The sequence below is a fragment of the Hypanus sabinus genome, chromosome 1 (assembly GCF_030144855.1).
Source record: "Hypanus sabinus isolate sHypSab1 chromosome 1, sHypSab1.hap1, whole genome shotgun sequence".
NCBI classification, from domain to species: domain Eukaryota; kingdom Metazoa; phylum Chordata; class Chondrichthyes; order Myliobatiformes; family Dasyatidae; genus Hypanus; species Hypanus sabinus.
In genome coordinates this window covers 137397251-137410925 of record NC_082706.1, presented here as the reverse complement: position 1 = coordinate 137410925, position 13675 = coordinate 137397251, and the positions used below count along the sequence as shown (strand labels likewise).

At 41.7% G+C, this 13675-nt stretch overlaps 1 protein-coding gene across 2 annotated transcripts in view; it reads left to right on the top strand.

Moving 5' to 3' along the window:
- LOC132398003 (intermembrane lipid transfer protein VPS13B-like) overlaps window positions 1-13675 on the top strand; it is a 1044617-nt gene that overhangs the window by 111625 nt on the left and 919317 nt on the right. For both annotated transcript variants that reach the window (XM_059976892.1, XM_059976883.1), the window contains exon 7: window positions 12012-12186. In XM_059976892.1, coding sequence (XP_059832875.1) covers window positions 12012-12186 — 175 coding nt within the window. The remainder of the gene's footprint in view (window positions 1-12011; window positions 12187-13675) is intronic.

The window sequence follows — 13675 nt, the reverse complement described above, 5'->3', positions numbered from 1 at the left end:
ATCGGATGGCAGAGGGGAAGAGGCTGTTCCTGAATTGCTGAGTGTGTGCCTTCGGGCTTCTGTACCTCCTATCTGATGGTAACAGTGAGACAAGCGCATGCTCTGGGTGCTGGAGGTCCTTACTAATGGACACTATCTTTTTGAGGCATCACTACTTGAAGATTTCCTGGATACCTTGTAGGGCTAGTACCCAAGATGGAGCTGACTAAATTTACAACTCTCTGCAGCTTCTTTTGGTCCTGTGCAGTAATCCCCACCCCATCATAGCAGACAGTGTTGCAGCCTGTCAGAATGCTCTCCACCGTGCATTTATAGAAGTTTTTGAGGGTATTTGTTGACATGTCAAATTTCTTTAAACTCTAATGAAGTATAGCTGCTGTCTTCCGTTTATAACTGCCTCGATATGTTGGGACCAGGTTAGATCCTCAGAGATCTTGACACTGAGGAACTTGAAAATGCTCACTCTCTTCAGCTTTAGTTATGAGGCCCTAGGGATCAATGTTTCAAGTGTACATTCAAGTAGTTCTTAAATTCTTTGAGGCTTTCTGCCTCTGCCACCATTTCAGCAAGCAAATTTCCAGACTCGAATCACTCTCTGAGTAAAAGTAAAATGTTCTCATATCCCCTCTAATCTTTCTATCAATTAACTTAAATCTATTCCCCCAAATCTAACGATTCTGCGAAGGAAATAAGTCTGTTTTAGTTGCTCCCTTAGGCCCTTCATAATTTTAGCCCTTGGTGTTCTTTTGTGTGATGATGAACAGTCAGAGGTCCTGGTCCCTTTAGGTACCAATGAAATGGTTAAGAAGAGTGAAAAGGCACTGCAAAGTAAGTTCAGACAATTAGGTGCTAAGTTAATGAATAGGACCCCCAGGGTTGCGACCTCAGGATTACTACCCATGCCATGTGCTAGTGAATATTATACAATTTAATATGTGACTAATTCTGTAGGAAGGAGGGCAAAAGATTTTTGGATCGTTTGGCTCTCTTCCAGGAAAGGTGGGACCTGCACAAAGGGACATTTTGCACCTGAACTGGAGGGAGACTAATATCATAGCAGGAAAGTTTGTTGATGCTACACGCTGGGATTTAAACTAGAGTTGCAGGAGAATGCGAACCAGAGGGGGTGGTGTAGCTCTGTTGGTAAAAAAATGAAATCAAATCATAAGAAAGAAGTGACATTGGGTTGGAATGTGTTGAAACATTGTGGATAGAGCAAAGGAACTGCAAGGGTAAAAAGACCCTGATGGGAGTTGTATACAGACCCCAATGGGATTTGTATATAGACCCCCAAATAGTAGTAAGGATGTGGTCTATAAATTACAACTGACAATTGAAATTGCATGCCAAAAGGGGAAAGTTACAATAGTCATGGGGGGATTTCAATATGCAGGTAGATTGGGAAAATCAGGTTGGTGCTGGATTCCAAGAGCTAGAGTTTCTAGAATTCCTACAAGATGGCTTTTTAGAGCAGTTTGTGGTTGAGCCACTAGGGGATCAGCTATTCTTGACTGGGTGTTGTGCAATGAATCAGAATGATTAGAGAGCTTAAGGTAAAAGAACCCTCAGGGGAAAGTGATCATAACATGATCAAATTCACCCTGAACTTTGAGAAGGAGAAGATAAAGTTGGATGTATCAGTATTACAGTGGAGTGAACGGAATTACAGAATCATGAGAAAGGATTTGGCTAGAATTGTTTGGAAAAGAACACTGGCAGGGATGAAGCTGGAGCAACAATGGCTGGAATTTCTGGAAACAATTTGGAAGGTGCAAGATATATATATTCCAAAGAAGAAGTAGTATTCTAAAGGCAGGATGACACAACCGTGGTTGACAAGAGAAGTCAAAGCCAACAGAAAAACCAAAAAGAAGGAATATAATAGAGAAAAAAAAAAGTGGGAAGTTAGAGAATTGGAAAGCTTTTAAAAGCCAACTGAAGGCAACTAAAAAGTCAATAAAAAGATAAACATGGAGGATGAAAGTAAGCTAGCCAATAATATATAAGAGGATACCAATAGCTTCTTCAGATACATAAAGTGTTAAAGAGAGGTGAGAGTGGACATTGGAGAGATGGATCACTATGCTGGAGAGGTAGTAATGGGGAACAAGAAAATGGTGGATGAACTGAATAAGTATTTTATAAGACCATTAGACATGGGAGCAGAATTAGAGCATTCAGCCCATTGAGTCTGTTCTGCCATTCCATCATGGTGGATCCTGGATTCCACTCAACCCCATACACCTGCCTTCTCACCATATTCTTTGATGTCCTAACTGATCAGTAAAGGATCAACTTCTGACTTAAATATGCTCACGTATTTGGCCTCCACCGCAGTCTGTGGCCAAGCATTCGACAGATTTACTACTCTCTGGATAAAAAAAATTCCTCCTTACCTCTGTTCTAAAGGGCTGGCCCCCTTAATTTTGAGGCTGTGTGTTCTCGTTCTGGATACCCCACCATACGAAACAACTTCTCCCCATCCATCCTATCTTGTCTTTTCATGGGACCCAAAATTGGGTTGGTTTCAATGAGGTCCCCACCCCCTCGCATTTTTTAAAATTCCATTGAGTATAGGCCCAAAGCTGCATAACGCTCCTCAGATGTTAACCCCTTCATTCCCAGAATAATCCTTGTATACCTGCTCTGGATTCTCAACAATGACAACACATCCTTTCTGAGATATGGGGCTCAAAACTTTTGCAAATACTCCAAGTGCAGCCTGACTAGTGTCTTATAAAACCTCAGCATTATCTCATTGCTTTTATATTTGATTCCTCCTGAAATAAATGCCAACATTGCATTTGCCTTCTTTACTACAGAATCAACCTGTAAATAAACCTTCTAGGTTAATTGCACGAGGACTCACTAATGCTTGAACCTTCTTCCCATTTATATAATAGTTCGCACTATTGTTCCTTCTACCAAAATGCATACAGTTCCCAACACTGTATTCTACATGCCACCTTTCTGTCATTCTTCCAATTTGTTGAAGTCCTCCTGCAATCATATTGCTTCCTCAGCACTACCTACCCCTCCATCTACCTTCATATCAGCTGCAAACTTTTCTACAAAACCATCAATTCCATTATCTAAATCATTGACAAGCAGTGTGAAAAGCTGTAGTCTTCACTGTGGAAAACACTGGGAGTATGATGGTAGTTCCAGGTGTCTGGGGTCATGAAGTATGTGAAGTTGCTATTACTAGAGAGAAGGTTCTTGGGAAAACTGAAAGGTCTGAAGGGAGTTGTCCCCTGATGGTGTATACCCCAGGGTTCTGAAAGAGATGGCTAAAGAGATTGTGGAGACATTACTAATGATCTTTCAAAATTCATTAGATTTTGGAATGGTTCCGGAAAGCAGGGAAATTGAGAATATCACTCCACTCTTCAAAAAGGGGAAAAGGCAGATAAAGTATAGGTCAGTTAGCCTGACCTCAGTGGCTGGGAAGATGTTGGAGTTGATAGTTAAGGATGTGATCTTAAGGTACATGGAGGCACATGATAAAAAAGGCTGTTATCAGCATGGTTTCCTCAGGGGAAAATATTGCCTAACAAATCTATTTGAATTCTTTGAAGAAATAACATGCTAGATCGGCAAATGAGAATCAGTGGATATTGTGTAATTGGATTTACAGAAGGCCTTTGACAAGGTGCCACACATGAGGCTGCTTAACAAACTACGAGCCCATGGTATTACAGGAAATATTCTAGCATGGATAAAGCAGAGGCTGATTTGCAGGAAGCAAAGAGTGGGAATAAAGAGAGCCTTTTTCTGGTTGGCTGTCAGTGATTAGTGGTGTTCCACAAGGGTCTGTGTTGGGACTGATTCTTTTTACATTACGGAGTCCGTGGAAGCAGAGTCCTGGGCTTTGGCTAAGTGGGCTTCGGCGTAAGGGGACTTCGGTAAGGCTGTGTGATTGCTCGCTGAGGGGAAGAAGGTAAGGTCGCTAGGTGCTTTTTAGACATTCTATTAATTCAGTTCAGGTATGGGGGAGACAGTCAGAGCAGTGGTGTGCTCCGTATGCAGTATGTGGGAAGTCGGGGTCAACACAGTTGTCCCTGATGACCACACCTGCAAGAGGTGCGTCCAGCTGCAGCTCCTATCAGCCCGAGTTAGGGAGTTGGAGCTGGAGCTGGATGAACTACGGATCATTCGGGAGGCAGAGGCAGAGATAGATAGGAGTTATCAGGAGGTAGTCACACCAAAGAACCAAGATTTAGGCAGATGGGTGACGGTCCAGAGAGGCAGGGGGAGCAGGCAGAGAGAGCAGAGCACCCCTGCGGCCATTCCCATTAACAATAAGTATACCGTACTGGATACTGTTGATGGGGATGACCTACCAGGAATGAGTTGCAGTGGTCCTGCCTCTGGCACAGAGGTTGAACCCTCAACTAGAAAGGGGAGGAGGGAAAAGAAGAGAGCGATAGTTTTAGGGGATTCTATAGTTAGGGGGGCAGATAGGAGATTTTGTGGGGCAGATCGGGAGTCTCGGATGGTATGTTGCCTCCCTGGTGCCAGGGTCCGGGACATCTCAGATCGGGTGCAGGCTATTCTTGAGAACGAGGGCATGAACCCAGATGTAGTGGTCCATGTAGGGACCAACGATGTAGGTAAGGTGAGTGAGGGGGTCCTGCTTAGAGAGTTCAGGGAGTTAGGAGTGAAGCTGAAAGGCAGGACCTCCAGGGTGACAATCTCGGGATTGCTACCTGTGCCACGTGCGAGTGAGGCGAAGAATAGAATGATTATGCACATTAATACGAGGCTGAGAGCATGGTGCAGGAAGGAAGGGTTCAGGTTTTTGGATAATTGGTCTTTGTTCCAGGGACATTGGGATCTGTTTCGAAGGGACGGTCTACATCTGAACCGGAGGGATACTAGCATTCTTGCAGGAGTGTTTGCCAGTGCTGCTCGGGGGGGGGGGGGTTTAGATGTGCAGGGGGCAGGGATCCAGATCCAGAGGGTTGGTCAGAAGGAGCATGGGATTAAATGTGTAGAAGGTTTGGGTAATCTTGAGAAGGTCATCAAAATTCAGGGTGCAATTAGCCCAATGGAAGTTCAAGGAGCTGGGTTAGGTACAGTAGACAGTCTTTTAAGCAAAGAGAGAGGAATGGGCTAAGAATTCTATACTTGAATGCGCGTAGTGTCAGAAATAAGGCAGATGAGCTTGAAGCTCAGATGAAAATGGGGAACTACGATATTGTTGGGATAACGGAGACATGGCTGCAAGGGGATCAGGCCTGGGAATTGAGTGTACCAGGGTATACGTGCTATCGTAGAGACAGAAATATGGGAAGAGGGGGTGGGGTGGCCCTGTTGGTGAGGAATGAGATTCAGTCCTTAGCAAGAGGTGACTTGGGAACAGGGGAAGTAGAGTCTGTGTGGATTGAGCTGAGGAACAGCAAGGGTAAAAAGACCCTAATGGGTGTTGTGTACAGGCCCCCAAACAGTAGCGTGGATATTGGGTACAATATTAGGGAGTTAACATTGGCATGTGCTAAAGGTAATGTAGTAGTTATGGGAGATTTCAACATGCAGGTCAACTGGGAGAATCAGGTAGGTGCTGGACCCCAGGATAGGGAGTTTGTGGAGTGTCTAAGGGATGTATTTTTGGAACAGCTTGTGCTTGAGCCAACCAGGAACGAGGCTATTTTGGACTTGGTGATGTGTAATGAACAGGAATTGATAAGTGATCTTGAAGTAAAGGAGCCATTAGTAAGTAGTGATCATAACATGATAAGTTTTTATCTACAATTTGAGAGGGATAAGGGCAGATCAGAGGTGTCAGTGTTGCAATTAAATAAAGGAGACTCCGGAGCCATGAGGGAAGAGCTGGCCAAAGTTAAATGGGCGGATGCCCTGGCAGGAAAGACAGTGGATCAGCAGTGGCAGATATTCTTGGGCATAATACAAAAGATGCAAAAGCAGTTCATTCCAATGAGAAGGAAGGATTCAAAGAGTGGGAAGGGGACAAAGGAAGTCAGAGATTGTATAGCATTAAAGAAAAAGAAGTATGACAGGGCTAAGATGAGTGGGAATACAGATGATTGGGAAAGTTTTAAGGAGCAGCAGATCTTAACTAAAAAAGCAATACGGAGAGAAAAAATCAGGTATGAGCTCAGTCTAGCCAGGAATATAAAAGGGGATAGCAAAAGCTTTTTTAGCTATGTGAAGAGAAAGAAGATAGTTAAGAACAATGTTGGCCCCTTGAAGAATGAATTGGGAGAAATTGTTATGGGAAACAGGGAAATGGCAACAGAATTTAATGCGTACTTTAGATCTGTCTTCACCAGGGAGGACACAAGCCATCTCCCAGATGTATGAATGGGCCAGGGTCATAAGATATCAGAGGAATTGAGACAGATTGACATTAGGAAAGAAACTGTGATGAGTAGACTGGTAGGACTGAAGGCTAATAAATCCCCGGGTCCAGATGGTCTGCATCTGAGGGTTCTAAAAGAGGTGGCTCAGGAAATTGCGGATGCATTGGTGATCATTTTCCAATGTTCCTTAGATTCAGGATCAGTTCCTGAAGATTGGAGAGTGGCTAATGTTGTCCCACTTTTCAAGAAGGGAGGGAAGGAGAAAACGGAGAACTATCGCCCTGTTAGCCTAACGTCAGTCGTGGGGAAGATGCTTGAGTCCATTATTAAGGACGAAATAGTGGCACATCTAGATGGCAGAAATAGGATTAGGCCGAGCCAGCATGGATTTACCAAGGGCAAATCATGCTTGACTAATCTGTTGGAGTTTTTTGAGGGTGTAACAAGGATGTTAGACGAGGGTAAGCCAGTGGATGTTGTATACCTAGATTTTCAGAAGGCATTCGATAAGGTGCCACATAGGAGATTGGTGAGTAAAATCAGAGCTCATGGCATTGGGGGCAGGGATTCAACATGGATAGAAAACTGGTTGGCAGATAGAAAGCAAAGGGTAGCAGTGAATGGGTGTTTCTCGGACTGGCTGGAGGTGACTAGTGGGGTACCACAGGGCTCTGTATTGGGACCACAGCTCTTTACGATTTATGTCAATGATTTAGATGAGGGCATTGAAAACTATATCAGCAAGTTTGCTGACGATACTAAACTGGGTGGCAGTGTGACATGGGAAGAGGACGTTAGGAGAATACAGGGAGACTTGGATAGGCTGGGTGAGTGGGCAGATACTTGGCAGATGTCATTCAATGTGAATAAATGTGAAGTTATCCACTTTGGAAGCAGGAACAAGAGGGCAGAGTATTGTCTGAACGGTGTCGAGTTAGGTAAGGGAGAAATGCAAAGAGACCTAGGAGTCCTAGTTCACCAGTCAATGAAGGTGAATGAGCAAGTTCAGCAGGCAGTGAAGAGGGCAAATGGAATGTTGGCCTTTGTTACAAGGGGAATTGAATACAAGAGCAAGGATGTCCTTTTGCATTTGTACAGGGCCCTGGTGAGACCACACCTGGAATATTGTGTACAGTTTTGGTCTCCAGGTTTAAGGAAGGACATTCTGGCAGTTGAGGAAGTGCAGCGTAGATTCACTAGGTTGATTCCTGGGATGGCAGGGCTGTCTTACGCAGAGAGATTGGAGAGATTGGGCTTGTACACGCTGGAATTGAGGAGATTGAGAGGGGATCTGATTGAAACGTTTAAGATAATTAAAGGATTTGATAGGATTGAGGCAGGAAATATGTTCCAGATGTTGGGAGAGTCCAGTACCAGAGGGCATGGATTGAGAATAAGAGGTCAGTTATTTAAAACAGAGTTGAGGAAGAGCTTCTTCTCCCAGAGAGTTGTGCAGGTGTGGAATGCACAACCTCGGAAGACGGTGGAGGCCAATTCTCTGGATGCTTTCAAGAAGGAGCTAGATAGATATCTGATGGATAGGGGAATCAAGGGATAAGGGGACAAGGCAGGGACTGGGTATTGATAGTGAATGATCAGCCATGATCTCAGAATGGCGGTGCAGACTCGAGGGGCTGAATGGTCTACTTCTGCACCTATTGTCTATTGTCTATTATATGTCAATAGTTTGGATGATGGAATTGATGGCTTTGTTGCAAGGTTTGCAGATGATGTGAAGATAGGTGGAGAGGCAGATAGTTTTGAGGAAGTAGAGAGGCCGCAGAAGGACATAGATTAGGAGAATGGGCAAATAAGTGGTAGATGGAAAGTGGTCATGCACTTTGGTAGAAGAAATAAAAGGGTTGACTATCTTTTAAATGGAGAGAAAATTTTAAAAAACTGAGGCGTGAAGGGACTTGGGATTCCTTATGCAGGGTTCCCTAAAAGTTAGTTTGCAGGTTGTATCTATGGTTAGGAGGGTTAGTGCGATGTTTGCATTCATTTCAAGAGCACTAGAGTATAAAAGCAAGGATGTACTGTTGAGACTTTATAAAGCACTGGTGAGGGTTCATTTGGAGTATTGTGAGCAGTTTTGGACTCCTTATCTTAGAAAGGATGTGCTGAAACTGTAGAGGGTTCAAAGGAGCTTCACAAAATTGATTCCAGGATTGAACATCTTATTGTGTGGAAAGCATTTGATGGCTCTCGCTCTGTATTAATTAGAATTCAAATGAATGAGGGGTGACTTGATTGAAACCTACTGAATGGTGAAAGGCCCTGATAGAATGGATGAGAAGACTATGTCTCATACAGTGGGAGAGGCCATAACCAGAGGACATCAGAATGGAGATGAGGAGGAATTTCATTAGCCACGGAGTGGGGTATTTGTGGATTTCTTTGTCACAGGCATCTGTGGGGGCCAAGTGTTTATGTGTATTTAAGGCAAGGTTGACAGATTCTTGATTGGTCAGCGGTTGAAGGAATATGGGGAGAAGGCAGGAGATTGGGGCTGAGAGGAAATTTGGATCAGTCATGATGAAATGGTAGAGCAGACTTGATGGGCCAAATGACCTAATTCTGCTCCTATATCTTGGTTTTATACACTTTAATTTCCTCTAAGCCTTCACTGTTCCAAAGAAAACAACAATGTCTATTCATCCTTTCTATCCGGCAAAAATTATGTAGTTTTGGGACATCTTATTAATTCTCTGTACTTTTTTCAGTGTAGTCATATCATTCTGGTGTTGTTGTGCTTGGATCTGTGTGTATTACTTGAGCAGTAGCCCACCATTGTGTTGTAGAAAACTCCAACATGACTCCCATGCTTGTATATTTGGGTGTCTGCTGGTAAAGTAAATCATCCAATATATAATTTTAAATTACCTTATTGACCTGTTCTTCTTCCTTTAGTAATCTGTGGGCATCAATTCTTTCTGTTCTTCCAAAGCTACAATATTATTTCACTTTTTTGTGTATTCTTTTGACTTTTTGCTCTTCCCTAAAAGTGCACTATATCACTCGTAAGTATATCTAGGCCATGTACAGTGTTATGCTTGTTTGTTTCACGCAATCTCCCTTTCTTTGCCTTATATCCCCTCTGAGCACTTTATTATTCAAGGTACTCTGAAATTTTTATGGAGCGTGTTTATTTTGATGTATTAATTTCCCTTTTAAATATCTCCCTTTTAGCTTAAAGTAATTGCATCAAAGATTAAAAGTATATTTATTATCCAAGTATGTATACAACCCTGAGATTCGTCTTCCTGTAGACTGCCACAAAACAAAGAATGTCGAGTGCCCAATGCACAAAAGAAAAGATCAAATTGTGCAAAGGCAAGAAATGAGTGAATAACATGCAGAATTTTAAACATCAAACCTCAGAGTCCCTGAAACAGTCTAGGAATGTTTAGTTTAGTTCAGTTCACTTTAGTGCTGTGTTGTTTGTTGGTTGCAGGCTGCAGAGCCAGTCCGCCCTGATGAAAACCGTGCAAAATGCAATAAAAAAAAGTACTAACCAGAAGTGAGTAATACATCTAACATGAACTGCAGTCCTCTAAAAATCAGTCCACTCCACAAACTGCACTGATCAAGCTTTGCCCAATACCCAAGATTCTTGCACCTTCCTCTGTCAGCAGCAAGTGAGAGGAAGACTGGGTGAAATACAGGCAGACAGAGTTTCAAAAATTGAGACGGCACTCAACACTCATGCATCTTCTGCTCTCTGCCTCATTGATTTCAATCTTGCTTGACTCTTTAATTGGCAACTTATTTGAGAATTGGAGCTGATCATCCATTCACTCTCCACCATTTGGCACACTCTGTTCTCAAACTTGCTCTCAACTATTTTGAATTCCCTTGGAAACAGCAAAGACACCAGATTGCTCAGTCAACCCCCAAAAATTTATTAAAATGTAAATTACAGGTTCCAATCACAAGCAGATTAATAGTGGAGGTATATTTGAAAGAAAAAGGTGAAGAAGAAGTGGTTTTGTGAACTGTCTGCAGGGTGTCATTGTTAGCCATCTTGCAAGACTGTTTTGGCTAAATCATTTCATAGAAAAGTAACCCTGCTATTACTCTTCTCACCAATTTTATCTTCGTACTTTCCCATCAATATGCTACATCAAAGTGATCATTATTTTAAAGCAGCTGCTCCATTGATATTCTCTTCATAAGCCCAGCTTTGTAATATGTTTGTTCCGGTAAGAATAATCCTACTTTTCTCCATTGGTACTTCATATTATAATGTGTTGATATCAGTGAATTTACCATATTTCCTCTATCTCCTGGCATATCTTGTGTTGAAAACTCACTATGAGGTGATGTATGTGTGGTTCCTTGTTAGTGTAGCCAGTGAGCATATTAGTCTTATGTCGTATTTTAAGCCTTTGATGGCATTATAGTAGTTGTATGTAATGTTATCTCCAGACTTTGGAGGAAGAATGTTTGATGACTCTAGCCCTGTACTCGCTAGAGTTTAGAAGAATAAGGGGGAGTCTCATTGAGGCTGACAGGTTCTTGATTAGTCAGGGTGTCAAAGGTAATGGGGAGAAGTCAGGAGAATGGGGTTGAGAGGGTTAATAAATCATCCATGATGGAATGGCAGAGCAGACTTGATGGGCCAAGTGACCTAATTCTACTCTGTTGTCTTGTGGTGAAGGTTAATTGTAATATTTCCTAAGTTATCCCAGCACGGGTGAGCTCAGGTTAAATTTTGAACCCTAAAGGTTTTGTATCTATTCATGCATTTGGCATTAAATGTGAGTTATTATGTGACTTTGAATCCTCACTTTCATTAGAAATTATGTAAAAGGTGCAACAGTGTTTCTAATAGGGATGAATATCTCATCACGCAGATTAAATATTGTTCAAAAAAACTGAAAAATGTTCACTTTTCAAATGTTGTAACAAGTAACTGGAAGCGCATGTTCAAGTACTTTTGGACATTAAAGCTCGGCAAACTTTTAACTGCAACATTTTCACCGCAATCTGTTAAATTTAGGCTGTGGGCAACAATTGTTCAGTAAAAATATTTATTTTTCTTAGGATGAATATAGCAAAAGTAATAATGCAAAATATTTTATTTACAAAATATCTTATTCAATTTTCATCGACTTTTCCGCAAGCATAGTGTCTGTGTGGAAATAAAGTACAGGGTAAATGAGTAGGATTGACTTGAATTCAGGAACTTCAGCTTGACTTTCAAGAGTGGAATAATTTAAAACTTGTAAAGTTAGATTTGGAATTTATTGTGAACAAAATTTTAATTTTGCAAATACATGCATAGAATAATGTAACATAAAGATGTTGAAATAATTTCAGAAATAAATTCTTGGGAATTAATTTGAATAGATGAGTTCTGTTAGTTCTTCCATTATTTTCTGAATTGAAACTTAAATGGCTGCATTCTAAATGAAAATATGTTCTGTGTTATGACGACGAATAATATGAGATAAAGATGAAGGGATTTATCTTGAATTAATTTGAATTTGACATCGGTTTGTTTGTATCTTCGGCTCCACTTCATTATGGAAGTTAAGGCAACTCAGGTCAAGTCTATTGTAATTTCGACCATAAACTGCTGGTACAGCACACAGTAAAAACTAAACAACTTGCTTCCAGGACTCTGGTGCTACATGAAAACAACGTAATAAAGTAGCAATAGCTTTTTCTTTTTTCTTTCAACAGATCCACGCTCTTGTTGAAAGTTTGAAGCTCTCGATCACAGACCAACAACTTCCTATGCTTATCCGCATAATCCAACTTGGAATTGCCCTTTACTATGGTGAAATTTGCTCTTATAAAGATGCTGACGCGGAGGAAACAGGTCCAAATATAAAGGAGCCATCCATTTCTCAAGTGGGTAAGTACAAATCTCAATACAGAGAGAGTTGATTTATTTTTAATCAAGCTAAAGGACATACCCAGTTTTGGAACAAACCAGTCAGGCTGCTGCTTCATCAGCTTATAGCCAAACATATGTCTGTTTATAATGATATGTGATGCTGTGTACTCTGCAGAATGTATCAGTTCAATTTCCTCAGGCTTCTCTTAGAAAAATCTCCCACAAGTTCCATCTGCTAAGATGAAATAGGACGTCAGATGTGTGTGACCACCACCAACTTCAATTTGTACCCTGATCTTATTAGAACATAGATGGCATGGTCACTTACTATTGTCTGGATAAAAATTCTGGAATTTATATCCTTGCAGCCCTGGGAGAGCAAGAGCTTCACATGAGTATCATGGTTCCAGAAGAGAATCTCCCTCCAGTATCTCCAGTGCATCATCCAGTGCTTTGCCAGTGATTCCCACAGTACGAAAAGTATTAAAACAAGTTTCTGGTTGCAACATTAAGTATACAGTATCCATAGTCATTGCTTTAGTGATATAAGTAAATTGGCACACATGCATTTGTAGTTGCTTTTATAACAAGACATCATCAGTTGCAAACTAGATTATGGTATGTCAACATACATGAAAAGTTTAAAGAACTGACACAAAATGCCAGTGGAACGCAGCAGGCCAGTCAGCATCTATAGGAAGAAGTACAGTCGACGTTTCAGGCCGAGACGTTGACTGTACTTCTTCCTATTGATGCTCCCTGGCCTGCTGCATTCCACCAGCATTTTGTGTGTGTTGTTTGAATTTCCGGCATCTGCAGATTTCCTTGTGTTTGCGTTTTAAAAAGTTTAAATGTTAATTTTGGGTTGACGGGATAGGGATCTGCTTCTCCCATGTTTTCTGATGATATACGGATGGCATTGTATGCTGAATAGATGGAAGCATAAAATTACAGAAAACTGATAGAAGTTAATACCTATTTCAGATGTCAACTTAGGTATAGCTCATATATATGGGCAAGTGTTTGGGAGACTGGCAGTATGAATTTCATAGCTGCAGGGGCTGCAGGTATGCTCTGTTGTTTGGGAACTCAGTTGCCAGAATCAGGTTTATTATCACTGGCATGTAACGTGCAAAAACAGAAATACTGTATATTAAAATAAGTAAGGTAGTGTCCAATGCATCAATGCAGATTTAGGAATCGGATGGTAGAGAGGAAGAGGCTGTTCCTGAATCGCTGAGTGTGTGCCTTCAGGCTTTTTTACCTCCTACCTGATGGTAACAGTGAGAAAAGGGCATGCCCTGGGTGCTGGAGGTCCTTAATAATGGATGCTGCCTTTCTCAGACACCGCTCCCTAATGATGTCCTGGGTGCTTTGTAGGCTAGTACCCAAGATGGAGCTGACTAGATTTACAACTCTCTGCAGCTTCTTTTGGTCCTCTGCAGTAGCCTCTCCATACCAAACAGTGATGCAACCTGTCAGAATGCTCTGCAGAGTACAATTATAG